Genomic DNA, 12,541 nt, shown 5'->3' with positions numbered 1-12,541 from the left:
CCATTGCCAGAGTATCCTCTTCTGCTGGAGGTAGACACAGGCTGCAAGCAGAAGGTCACAGATCTGTATTCCACACCCTGCTGAGCTATTCAGCTGAAAAACTGGCCACATTGCAGAACCATTCTGGGTCAAACCCATGGGTGTGGAGATATCTTTTACAAATACCAGAGTCCTTCTCTGAAAGAACACTAATCCCGATTAATCCAAGCCTCCCTTTAGACAGATATAGCTGCTGTTTTGGATTTCTCAGAGCTGGGAACTGAGATCGGGTTGAAACATCTCCATAGTGAGTTTTGCAAGAAATGCTTTTTTGTGGTATCTGACTGCAGTTTCTACAGCTAAGAGACTAGTAAATGGGAAGGATACAACCTGGCTGCAGAAGAGCAGCATCTAAGGAGAGCAGCCTCTATGGAAAGAACATCTAAGAAGTCTCTAAGAATATAACTTAGCTCCAGAGGAGCAGTTTGGAGTCCTCTGTCTGACTAGATAGTTTGGCAGGCATTTACCCAATACTCCTTCATGCATTAGAACAAGTAAGACGAAGGTATATCCACTTGAGTGATAGAGTTCTGGAACAGAGCTTGTCTAACAGCTAAGATAACAGGATACATGACCAATTATATTTCCTCCTCATCATAGCAGAGGAGAAAGAAGGGCACATAAGCCAGGCAATACTGCAGCAGTGAACCTTGTCTCTGTGCGGTTTGAAAGATGTACATGAATATTGCCCTCCCATGTTCTGTTCCTGTTCCTGCTCCTCTTTCCATTCTGCCCTTAGCAGTAGCCAACTCTTCCATTTTGCACATTCCAAGCACCCGTGTGCACAGACTTGTTATTAGCAAAAAATTTTTAAACTGTTCATGGTATCCCTAGCCAACAGGATAGTGATGAGGAATGCCTTAATTTGAAAGCACAGAATTTGGAATTTGTTTGGAACTTGTTGACTAGTTATCATTTCCTCTGCTTCCTTGCCAAGATTTTATCTGGCTTTAAATCGATTTGATGTGGCCTTTGCTAACATATCAAGACTGGATTGTTTTTACAAACCAGAGGTTTTCCCAAAGTACAGACAGGATAACACCTAAACTGATGGTTGTTAGTAATTGTTTTAGAAAACTTCATGTACTTACAAGCACAAGTGCCACACTGTTGGGTCACCACTACAAATTCCTCATTGCTTTCTCCAGTACGATGCATGGGTGAGTGTACAATGAAGGAAAGCTGCACAGTTCAATCAGGAATAAAAGCATCAGGCACATATGCAAGAAGCTGGATTTGTGCCTTAGCATGTGAAGGATTCGTGAAGCCTACAATGCCTTGTAACAGAAATTTTTAAAAAAACCAAAAGAGATTTCAGCAAAAGATCTACTTATATTTCTGGTACTATTGAAATTTAGATTCCTGTTTGCTGGTTTTGGCCTTATACTTACGATGTTTCATGCCAACATTTCCTGAAAGTATTTTCTTTCCACTCCTAAGTTACTAAAAATTATTAATAAAAAGCTGCTATATTAGAGTTTCAGATACAAAACCAGGAGAGCATTTGAGTAAGCAGATGCTCCTAATATCTGTGAGAAAGGGAAAAAAATGCAAAGAACATTGGAAAAAACTGTTAGGAGTAAGCAGTTCCCAAAACACAGAAACTTAAGAAGCCAGCTTTTTAATGGGCTTTCTGTGTCACAAATGACTATTAAAAACAAGTTATAGAATAGCTGTGGTGTAAATTCCCCAGGATTATACATGGAAATGGAGAACGAATTCAACATCTGAGGACAAAACTCCTTCAGCTGGAGTTCACGTCTCTTCATGTAACCCACAGAATCTCATTTTTGTTTGCAAGCAGTGGAACTCATCTCTCATAGGGATCCTCCAATACATCACCAGAACTGAACTTATATTACATTATCTGTTACCTCCTACCCAGCTATTTACTCTGCGTGCAAGAATGTCATGGTTTTGATACCGCAACCTTCCTGCCCTCTTTAACTCCAATGGGACCAAATCCAAGGGGAGTTCTGGCAGGACACACTGTACTCACATTTATGCACGCATGGGGTGTGTGAAGAAGTCTTGATTCTTTAGTAAGACAAGCTAAAGTCTAAAGAAATTTCATGTGAATTAGCCCATTATCCCTACTATGGTGTGGAGAAAAAGTAGCCCTAGCTTTCAGTGTAGCTCAGTTTAGCCCTGTTCTGTATTACACACTTCATCAGACCTGAAAAAATGCTTGCAATTTTGGACAATGAACTAAAACCTTGAATTATCTTTTGGTCTTATTTTGCAATAAATTATAGAATTTACTGTCCTCTTCTCTATTTATACAGTATGGTGGGAAAGCTGGTGAATTGACTGATGAGTGGACTAAAAAACTCTCTTTTAGTCCTGTAGTGGTTTGGTCCAAAATACTCATTACTGTTTATCTGCTGTGAGATAAGAATTAGGAGAAATGCAAAACAGGCACCAAACTTGAAAGAATATAAAGAAGTTTATTAACAGACCTAAAAGAGGAAAAAAAAAAATTATACCACCTTCAGAACTCTCCTCCTCCCCCCACCTTCCTCCCTTCTCCCACTGACAATGTGAAAAGACAACCCTTAAGATGTTCAGTCTGTTTACCACTTCCATAATAACCTTGTTCAGTCCATTTAGAAAGAGAAGTCTCTTCTTGCTCATGCTATGAAAACAGTATCACAACGAGCCAGCCGCCCACTTCCAAATATTGTTCAGTCCATTTAGGAAGAGGAGTCTCTCTGCCTGCGTGTGAGTCCTTTCCCCCAACTTGCAGCTTTTCCCGCAACTGCTTTCGAGGGTCCACTCTTGAAGGTTTTTGGGGTACAATTTTAAGGTTGAGCCGTTCAGAAACAAAAACAGAGGCCCTTCTCCTTCCCTGGGAGCAAAGGGTCTTCATCATCTTCATCGTTAGGACTATCTCTGGGAGCATCTCTAGGGACGGAGGTTTTCTCCTTTCCCATTTGGAGCAAAAGTCCTCATCTGGTTCATCTCCCCCTGTCCAAACTTCTCATGAAATTACAGCTGCGTCAGCATCTGCCTATCTCAACGCAGGTGCTTTTGCTCACGAGTTGAACACTCCACCCCCCATATCTTCATGAAATTACAACAGGATACTCTGATATATCATAGCTTCACAAGAGAATTTCAGCTTTAAGCATCTCCTCTCTCTCTTCCCTCAGGTTTTCAGCTCTTCACAGCAATAAAAGGGTTACTCTCACCTCGGCCTTGCAGCTTTGCAGCGGGAATGTTGAATTTTTCTTATCGCAATGGAGAGGGGGGAGAGCCGAGCCGCTCCGGCTGCCCACGGCAAGGCAGTGGGGGGGGTTCCATGGCTGGAACAGGTCCATGGCTTCAGGATGGCCGTGGCCCGGCCCGGCCTGGCCCGAGCAGGGCCTGGCCGGGCCCGCTGGCCCCCACTTGGGGCCCGCAGCCACCTGTGCCAGCGCCGGAAACGAGAGAGAGCTTGGAGGGGGAGTTTGCCTATTCTTAAATGTGGATCACAGAGGTGATCACAACTTTAAGTGGCTTAGAGACTTGTCCATATTCAAACTGGCCGCTGATAGGTTCAATCAGTTCCCAGAGGAAACTGTAAGCACCCCTTAGCAAGGACGTCCCTTCCGGGACTATGCTTGCTAACCTATGACAGAGAAAATTCTACCGTGACAGACTGATTGGACAGGAATTCGTATATGTTTGTGCTTGAAGACCATAAAAGATTATTTCCATAGTCTTGAGGAAACACCCTTTTATTGTAGAGAAGTTTGTATACACAGATGCAATGTATTTACAACCAGCTTTTCTCAAACAGATGACTGTTTAAAATCCTTCACAAATCTGTCAAGAATGAAAGAAAATGAAGCTCAGAAGCTCAGCCAGCCAACACAACCCCCAAATTCAGATTATTTCCCAAAGATATCTGTAATGAGAGTAGATGGTGTTATTCAGAAGGAGAAAACAGGACTGTGACAAAGATCACTGGATGGATTTCAGGATTGGTTCATTCAAATGCATTGCTTCGTTTGATCTCAGAGTAGATAAACTGTGAAGTAAAATTCCAACAAGCAGATGGGGACCTGCCTTTTGCCAGGGGTGTGAAAGAGACAGGCAGAAAGAGCCTGTCCTTTCCTTCCCTGGCCTCTGCAAGAACAGCTCACAGCTGCAATCTCTCCGAAAAGAATTTGTTGGTCCTGTGTTCCCCTGGAAAGCTCTTTTCCAGAAAAAGGCAGGAAAAGTTCCACATTTCTTCAGTCTACAGAATGGAGACAATGCACTAAGGGTGAGAACAGCTAAGGAATCCTCCTTAGGAAGGGTGTGGACTCACGTGCCAGCCCAGCCACAGGACAGATAGCACCTTGGTGTCTTCTGGTGCCCCTCCAAACTGTGACCCAGCTCTGCACTGCCCTTTACTTGGGGTGCTGTGCAATGGCACCAGTTTAGCTTCAGTCTGTTCAGTCACCTCAAATGCAAAGGAGACAACACAGGGGGAAACAGTGAGAGGTAGAGACGCACATTATATTCCCTTTTCATGTTCCTTTTCAATTAAAAGCAGAAACTTCATCAAAACAAAAAGTCACATGTGCAGGCACTTCTCTGGAGAAGCAATAAATACCTCACACAAGCATTCATGGATGGATGAGTCCCATAAGAAAGATTCTCAGTACAACCAGTTCAGTCATAAAAGGAATCTAACCCCCCAAACACTGATGTATATGAGAAACAGGCAAAACATATCTGCTGGTGCTCAAGGAAGTTACATGCTTAAGTTCCCCACAGGTTGGAAACATGTATCTTAGAATCTGCATAATTTAGTCTACACTCAGCAGAACATTGCGGTATTTACAGGCACATTCCAATGGGAAAACATTTGCATGTTGAGCGTGCAAGACACAGCTTTGTCACCTAGACATGAGACTTTAAAAGCAGGGATTTTGTGACCTCAAATACTATTTGTGAAGTTATTGGGGAGGAAAAAGGTGTGTAGGCAGGAAATGAAAGTTATCAGAATTTGCTAACTTTTTTTGAGCATTAGAATGGCTTCAGGCTGGGACAAAGTGACTCTCTGTAGACCACAGGTTCTGGCTTGTTACACATGGAGTGCTTTGTCTGTTCTCATTTCCCATATTTATCCTTCCCAATTCAATATGTTTCCCATTAGCCCGGTTGATGAGAACAGTGCATAAGACTAATTCTTCTTGCAATCATCATCATTCATAGCATAGTAACTTCAAAAATTCTTGCAGAACAGGAATGAATTGGAATGTGACTTTTTTGGACTTGGTCTGTATTCTGAATGTGGGCATCTGAGAAACATATTTGTAATGCTTTGGAAGTTTTACAAATAAAAAAAATAAAGTTACACTCTGAACCTGATTGAGAATGCTAAGTTCTACGTTCTCTAGCACTGCAGGTCAGACATGGTGGAAAAAGCTATTCAGTGACTACTGTAACCCTAGCGCTACCCCAAATTATTCTGAAACACTACTGTAGTTGCGGCAAATTATTAAAACTACCTACAGAATATTAATCATACAATTTAGGTTTCAATATGTCAGCAAAACAGCAAAGTGTAACCCACAGAGGTTATATCCTGGAAATGAAATTATCAAACTATTGCTTCAATGTCTGTAGAGTAAAGCTATCCTTCCCAGGGACACAGCACTCTCACTTATGCTGACACATAAGGTGGTGGTGGATCTTTAGCAGCTCCATTCACAGGATCATCATACGGTGGTAACAGGACCTGCAGGAAAGAAAAAAAAAGTGTGTATTTTTCAAAAAGAAGTCAGAGATAAAATTTACAGAAAAGAAAACCCCTAAGGCCTTGTCCAAAATCAAACAAACAAACCCCAAACCAACAACAACAAAAAACCCCAAACCAACAAAAAAACCCCTCAAACAAACCCCAAAACCAAAAAACAGTAAATTATTAAGCAGGAGCAGAATAGCTAGGAAAATAAATAATATTAGCTTGAAGTTCCTCCTTTTCAATTTGTACACTGTTTTCATTATGAAAGAAAACATGATTTCTCTTCATTTCTTATTAACCCCAGTGACAACCTGATTTCAGCCATTCACTGCTGGTACCTGAATTTGTTCAGTTTGGCTGTGATAGTGGCTGCTTCTTCTGCAGTTCTCCTCTGTCAAGAGCACTAAACCTTGTCTCCTGGAGGAGTGCTCAAACTGCCAGAGTGAGAAAAGTCCCAAAATTCTCTCCTTCTGAGCCCTCCCTGGAATAGCCAATAATTATTTTGGAGTGGGGAAAAAGAAAGTAAATGGAGAACAAATTACCCAATGCCTAAATAAATTTCCAGTTTTATGCTTCTAGAGTACTCAGCCATGAGAAGGAAGATCTATACCCTCAGAGGCATTTCAGTGAATACTTCAACATCTGATAGCAATTAGGAAATTAGGACAGGTTTAATCATGTATCATCATCCCCATTCACTAGAGTACAGGCAGCTTTCTAGGACATGGGAGATGCAAGTTCAGGCCACACAGGGCAGAGGAGAGATTTGAACCAAGATTCCTACTTGTTTAGGCAAGCATGCTAGCCATCATGCAATTTTTAATGGCATCAGCGCTGACATTAGTTAGCTTGCATGTGAAAAGGCGAAGGAGGAGCTGGTCTGTTAACCCCAGCAGTGAGTGAGGATAAAATAGATGTCTGAATGAAGAATGAGTGTACATTTCCTAAAATATCTCAATAATGTGTAAGAATATCACTGAAGTGCACTGTCTGAGATACTTTATGCAGCTGATGATAAATTATTCGTAATGGAATTTCCAGATTTCTCAGCATTGCTTTGTGGTCATTAAAGAGCTGATTGTTTAAATGTACATAGGGAAAATCCTGATGTCAATAAAGCCAGTGGGAATTTTGCTGTGAAAGGATTTCACCAGTTCTTAAAGAAGTTGATAACCTGCCTTCTGCAAAGAAACATCCATAATCATCCCTTTTGGACCTCAACCACAACATACAAAATCAGTAGGAATTGTTTTATAGATTTAAATAGACTTTGGATCAGACTTTTGTGGGATAGTTCCAAGTGTGATTCACATTATACTCATGTGAGTTTACAAACATGCATTGATGACCATGTGTTCAAGTACATCTGTGCACATTTGTTAAGATTACAGAATGGCTACCTTGGCATCTTCAGCTCTTAATAAAAAAAGTTTCATTACTTAGAAAAGGAAATAGTCAGAGCCATTGCTCTTCATTAATACCATATGTTTGAGCTTGTAAATGCGGTATTTTATGCACTACACAATCTAAAAACCCTTGTATTTGAAAAGCATTTCATAAATTATTAAATTTATTGCACCTTAAAGGATGCAAGCATCTTATGACTACTATTCTAGTGAAATTAGGACAACATATAGAACTTCAAATAAATATTATGATAAAAATCATAAATATATTTAGTAATGTAACCTCAGTAAATCACAATGCTAAAGCATGTTAACTGTGCAAAGCACTACAGATGAAATCCCCTCCCTAGCACTGCTTACTAGTTTAATAACAGGATTTCTAGTAAAATCCTCATGTTACTAAAAAAAAGCACTAGTTTCTCAAATATACTGAAACATATTCATTAGTTTATTATGATGCAATATGATTAGTAATTAAATCTGATCTACAGATGACTGAAAATGAATCAAGTTCCCTTTGTGAAGATTTAGGTGTCTTACTGCACTTTTGTAATGCTATGCCCCAACCTGTGGTCCATTTCTTTCAGGTTCAGAGTCTGTTTCATCAGGTGTGATAAGAAGTGACAGCAGATGCAATCCAAAGAGCTGTCCATCTTCCAGCTAATAAAGATAAGCTGATGAATACTGGACAATACCTCTTCCTGTGTTCTGATCCTCTTTTAGATCCATGTGTCCTAAGACTAATGTGTTTACATCAATATTACTATTTCAGCATTGAGGTTGCTGTCATGTCCAGTAGGTCTCCTGGCCTGGAGAATTACTGACATGAGTGAACTTCTCCATTCCCTTCACTCCTGTGTGAAACAAAATCTGTCTGGTAGGAGAAAAGCCTCCTGGTGAGGCTTTTACATCTTGGGAGGTAGGCACTCTTCTTCGTTCTGCAGACCCAAACCTCACATATGGGTCAATGGCCCCAAGGGCCCTCAGAAGACACTTTCTCACTTACCAACAGTTCAACAAGAAGTGAGAGGAGACAGAAATGCCTGTAGAAGTCCAGACAGCAAGGAGATAATACACTGCTATGCCTCAAACACTGACGACCATTCAAGTGGGCAAGTTGGAACAGAACGTTCCTGGAAAGGTAGAGCTGTACAAAGGTAGGGCAGTCCCTTTCTGGGGGCAATTTTCCTGTTCTGTGGTGACCACACAACATACAGCACAAGTGCAGAAGCAGGGTCAAACAGCAGCCATATCCCTAGAGAGGACTATGAACCACCAAGGACTCCAAACACCCTCCAACTCTTTTTGGGAACTCTCCATTGGAAAACTATTTGTGCTCCATAGTGTTGCATCAGACTCAAAGAATCCCCTCCCTGGAAAGGATCTGGGTGCTCCTCTGCTAACTTGAAGATACATAACCTGATGAACTTTTTGTTTCGTGGGCCCCCACCCTCAATGAAGCAAAAGTGTGACCATTATTTTGACCACAGACATCAAAATTACAACCACCAAATCTTGTCACTGGATCCACGGGCAGTTATGTCTTTCCTCTCCACTATCTACTCTTAACCTTTCCCTCTCTCTCTCTTTCTTTCTTTTCCTTATATATTTTCTTTGTGATATTTTTATAGAAAAGAACCAAAAAGGCCACATGCCTCCTTTCTGCTGCAATTAAATTGTTTTAAAATAAGTCTGTGTTATATTTACACTGGTCATTCAGTAATATTTCACTCTAATTCACCCCAAGGGGTTTATTAACAGGAGCCTCAGTTACCCCACCTCAGTGGCAGGTCATAACAATACCTCCAGGAGCCATTTTGGAGAAGTCACTGGCTAAATCCTAAGGCATATGGATTTCTATAGGAATATTCGAAGTATGTGGGATATGAACTGGGGAGGCTGTTGAAAAGGTTCGGAAGTTTCACAAGAAAATATTTACACTAGAAGGCTAAAGCATATTTGCCAAATGTTTTTGAAGTTTAGTGTCACCTTATTACTGGCAATGGTTTTGTTTGAACAGTTCTATCAGTGAAGACTTTACAGGCTTACACACCACACATTTTTTTGGTTCAATATTTAGATATCCTGATCTTTCATTCCCTAACATGAACAAAATAGTCATAAAAATAATCAGTGTAGAAGGAGCAGAATTCAAAATTACTACCTTCGCCCAGCAGTGTTTGAGTTAAATGAAGAAAATATGGAGAGAGTATTAGACAAAGGTTATGGTAAATAAATGTAATGGACAACAAATGGAAGAAAACACTCAGCTTGTTGAATACATGGCACCAGCTGGGACGCCAAGTGTCTCACATCATTCATACAGTAAAACCCCTTCAAATTAATTTAACTTTTACTTTCCATCAATGTGGTTTTGTTACTGTTACCTAATCATGCATCAATTTTAAGTCTAAATAATCATCCTTCAGCTTCCATGACAGTTTGAATAACTCTTCAGCCACCTCTAATTACAAATCCTCCAACTCTGCCTCTGTAAAAGATTATTTTTTACAAAAAACAGAGTTTCAGGCCCTTACTTTCCCTTAATATTTTTTCCAGCTTTCCTCAATTCAATCTATTTTGGCAAAAGGGAGAAATATCATAAAACCTGAATTATCTCAGCTTTTAACTGCTTACTTTTAAAATGACCAATAATTTACATGAAAAGATAATTTCATTAAAATTTTAATCATTGAATTTATACCAAAGTAGCTGAGATGAAAATCTGGATAAGAGTAGTTTTCTGGAGTAATTTCTTGTGTTAAATTTCAGCATGGCTAATGGAAGCAGCTAAGTGCCTTGAACATAAGCCAGCATAGATATTCAGGCACTACATTATGCTCTCCAGAGACATAAAATGGAAGCCAGTCACCAAGCCAAAGGGTGAGTTCAGAAACTGGAAAAATAGAAACTCACTATTCAGTCTTATCTATGAATCTACTTAGAATGGATATAGTCTAAATTAATTCACAAAGTACAAAAAATATATGCATATTTTAGGTACATGGTACCCCAAGGCAGAACATCCACTCAGACAACCGACACATTTACTTCCCAGGCATTCCATTTTTGCATTTCCTTGTTTCTTTGTTGTGAGTTGAGAAAAATGTATGTTAGTTGGCTGAATGCTGTGGGATTAATGTTTGCGGAGTGTTTGCGATTGTCACTCACAAATTACTACAAAAATTATGAAGGACCCCCATTTTTTGGAACTCAGTGATCCCTATGTAAAGACATTCTGGCTTTTTATCAGTAGACCAGCAAGCGAGTTTGGAAATCAGTTAGTTGCAAAGTTCAGTCCTATAGGATGCCTAGAATCTAAAGGACAGAAGCTCCTAACTTCTTTCACAAGCCCTATAACTGCATTAATTGTTTTTAAGAACCATGTACCATTTTAACACCATCCTTTAAGATGCAGCCAGAGGTAACATTACTCACTGTACAGTGTAAAGGCATCACACAGAGACTCTCAGATCAGAGCTCTAGGGGGTCTCAAACCAAGAGGGTTCAAACCCACAGCTCCAATCTGCCATATAAGATTTTCAGTTAGGTTTGAAGGGCCATTTTTTACTGTTGGAAGGAAGGAAGGAAGGAAGGAAGGAAGGAAGGAAGGAAGGAAGGAAGGAAGGAAGGAAGGAAGGAAATAGAAGAAACTGCGGCTATGTAGCCCATGCTCAAGTGGGACAGGGAATACTGAGTGCTGGGCTTTGCCCCCAATAGCATTTAAGCATTTTGTGATAAGCAGTTTTGTATAATATGCAGAAGTGATCCATAAATGACCCATAAGAAATCCTGTTCCTGACTTAGCTGGTGTCATCTGAGTGGTTTGGTTAATTGTATTACATAAGCATCTCTCTATTATAAAGCACATGATACAGGATGACCTTCTCTGAAAGAAATAATTACCAAACAAGTTTGCCAATGGCTATAACATATTCAGTTAATATAAGCATATGTCATTTCATATTTTTTACATCCTGGTTAATCTGGTTTTGGAGAATAAGTTTTTTAAGGCATTGCTTAGAAATATATCTAAGAAGAAACACAGGTAAATACTTGTATATTCAAACAGTTTGTAGTTAATCTTGTCCCAACAGTGTTTTGTTTCTTTGTTTGCCTGTTTTGGGGTGCATATTGCATAATTTCAATAATCACTCCATATCTTTGCAGCTGATTCCACATTTACTTGAACTTCCAGGAGAAAATTTTCTTTCTTCAGCATATGTACAAGTTTTCTCATATTGCTGGAGTGATTCCTGTTTGAACTCAAGCTCTTAGATCTCCCCTTTCTGAAGGAGAAAATGTGTTTGGTTCCATATAAGTAAACTAAAATATTTTATCAATTGATTATTTCTGCATTCTCACCCAAACCTCACTGAACTCAACAGAAATCTTTATGTGTCTCCAGAGAGCTTTGGATTGCTTTTTCCAACAGCCATTTGTATTCTCCACTGGATGGAATGGTACACAACAGCTTTGAGTTTGAACAGCATTCTGTTTGGCTGATGTATGAAACATTTGTGAGTTCTCATGACAAAAAACCTTGTTGATGTCTTGTTAGAAAAAAACACTGTAATATACTTTTACCCAACACCTTCTAGAACTTAAATTACAAAAAGAGCTATAGATTAAAGATATTTATGATAAGTACTGATGGTTATAGTGAACATTCAGGATGTTTTCTCAAACTTTAGCTTTTCAGTAAAAACACTGTCACTTCATGCTGAAGGAGTTCAGGTTGCATCACACAGGAGACAGGGACAGGTGACAATAAATAGTTGTGTGGAATTAGGGTCATTACTACTGCAATTTAATCCCGGTCCCATTGCTATCATTTGGAGCTCTGACAAATTGTTTGACTTTGCCTTAGAAGGATCTCACATTTGTAAAACAGGCATATTATTTGAAACTTCTTAAAAGATGTTGGAAGCATCAAGACAGAGTCAAAACTCTCTTGATGATGATGCCTTTTCTTGGTCTTAAAATCAAGAGGCATACACAGTTAGAAGGGGAAAAGGGATTTTACCTTGGTATTTATTTTAAGGACTCTTAGGTGCACACGTCCAGGTCATATGCATTGAGATGCACCCCGCAAAAAATGCCCCCCCCCAAAAGATCTGGTATAACGTTATAGGTTTTACTAATTAGCATATCTATCAAAGATTCCCCAATGAGAGGCTCAAGTGAGCCCCTCCTCCCCAAGGAACCTTCCCCTGGATGGTTCTATCTTAGTTTACAGAACGTGTTCTGGACAGAACCTTGGGGTCTGGGGCACACTGATCCCTAGCTACGAAGCTTCTAAAATGTTTCGTCTCTTAGCTTGACTAACACGTCCAAGAATGTAGGGAAAAGCACTAAGAATATAGAAGTTGTAAAA

The 12,541-nt window shown here is 39.8% G+C and overlaps 1 protein-coding gene across 1 annotated transcript in view; it reads right to left on the bottom strand.

Annotated features, from left to right (window-relative positions):
* Nucleotides 1-3,740: 3,740 nt before the first annotated feature.
* Nucleotides 3,741-12,541, bottom strand: part of LAPTM4B (lysosomal protein transmembrane 4 beta) — a 61,746-nt gene continuing 52,945 nt past the window's right edge. The window contains exon 7 of the mRNA XM_032129996.1: nucleotides 3,741-5,752. Within this exon, the coding sequence (XP_031985887.1) occupies nucleotides 5,678-5,752 (75 nt within the window). The 3' untranslated portion in view covers nucleotides 3,741-5,677. The remainder of the gene's footprint in view (nucleotides 5,753-12,541) is intronic.

Source organism: Corvus moneduloides, chromosome 1, assembly GCF_009650955.1.
Source record: "Corvus moneduloides isolate bCorMon1 chromosome 1, bCorMon1.pri, whole genome shotgun sequence".
NCBI lineage: Eukaryota > Metazoa > Chordata > Aves > Passeriformes > Corvidae > Corvus > Corvus moneduloides.
Note: the sequence above shows the minus strand (reverse complement) of the source record. Positions and strands in the feature narration are given on the sequence as shown.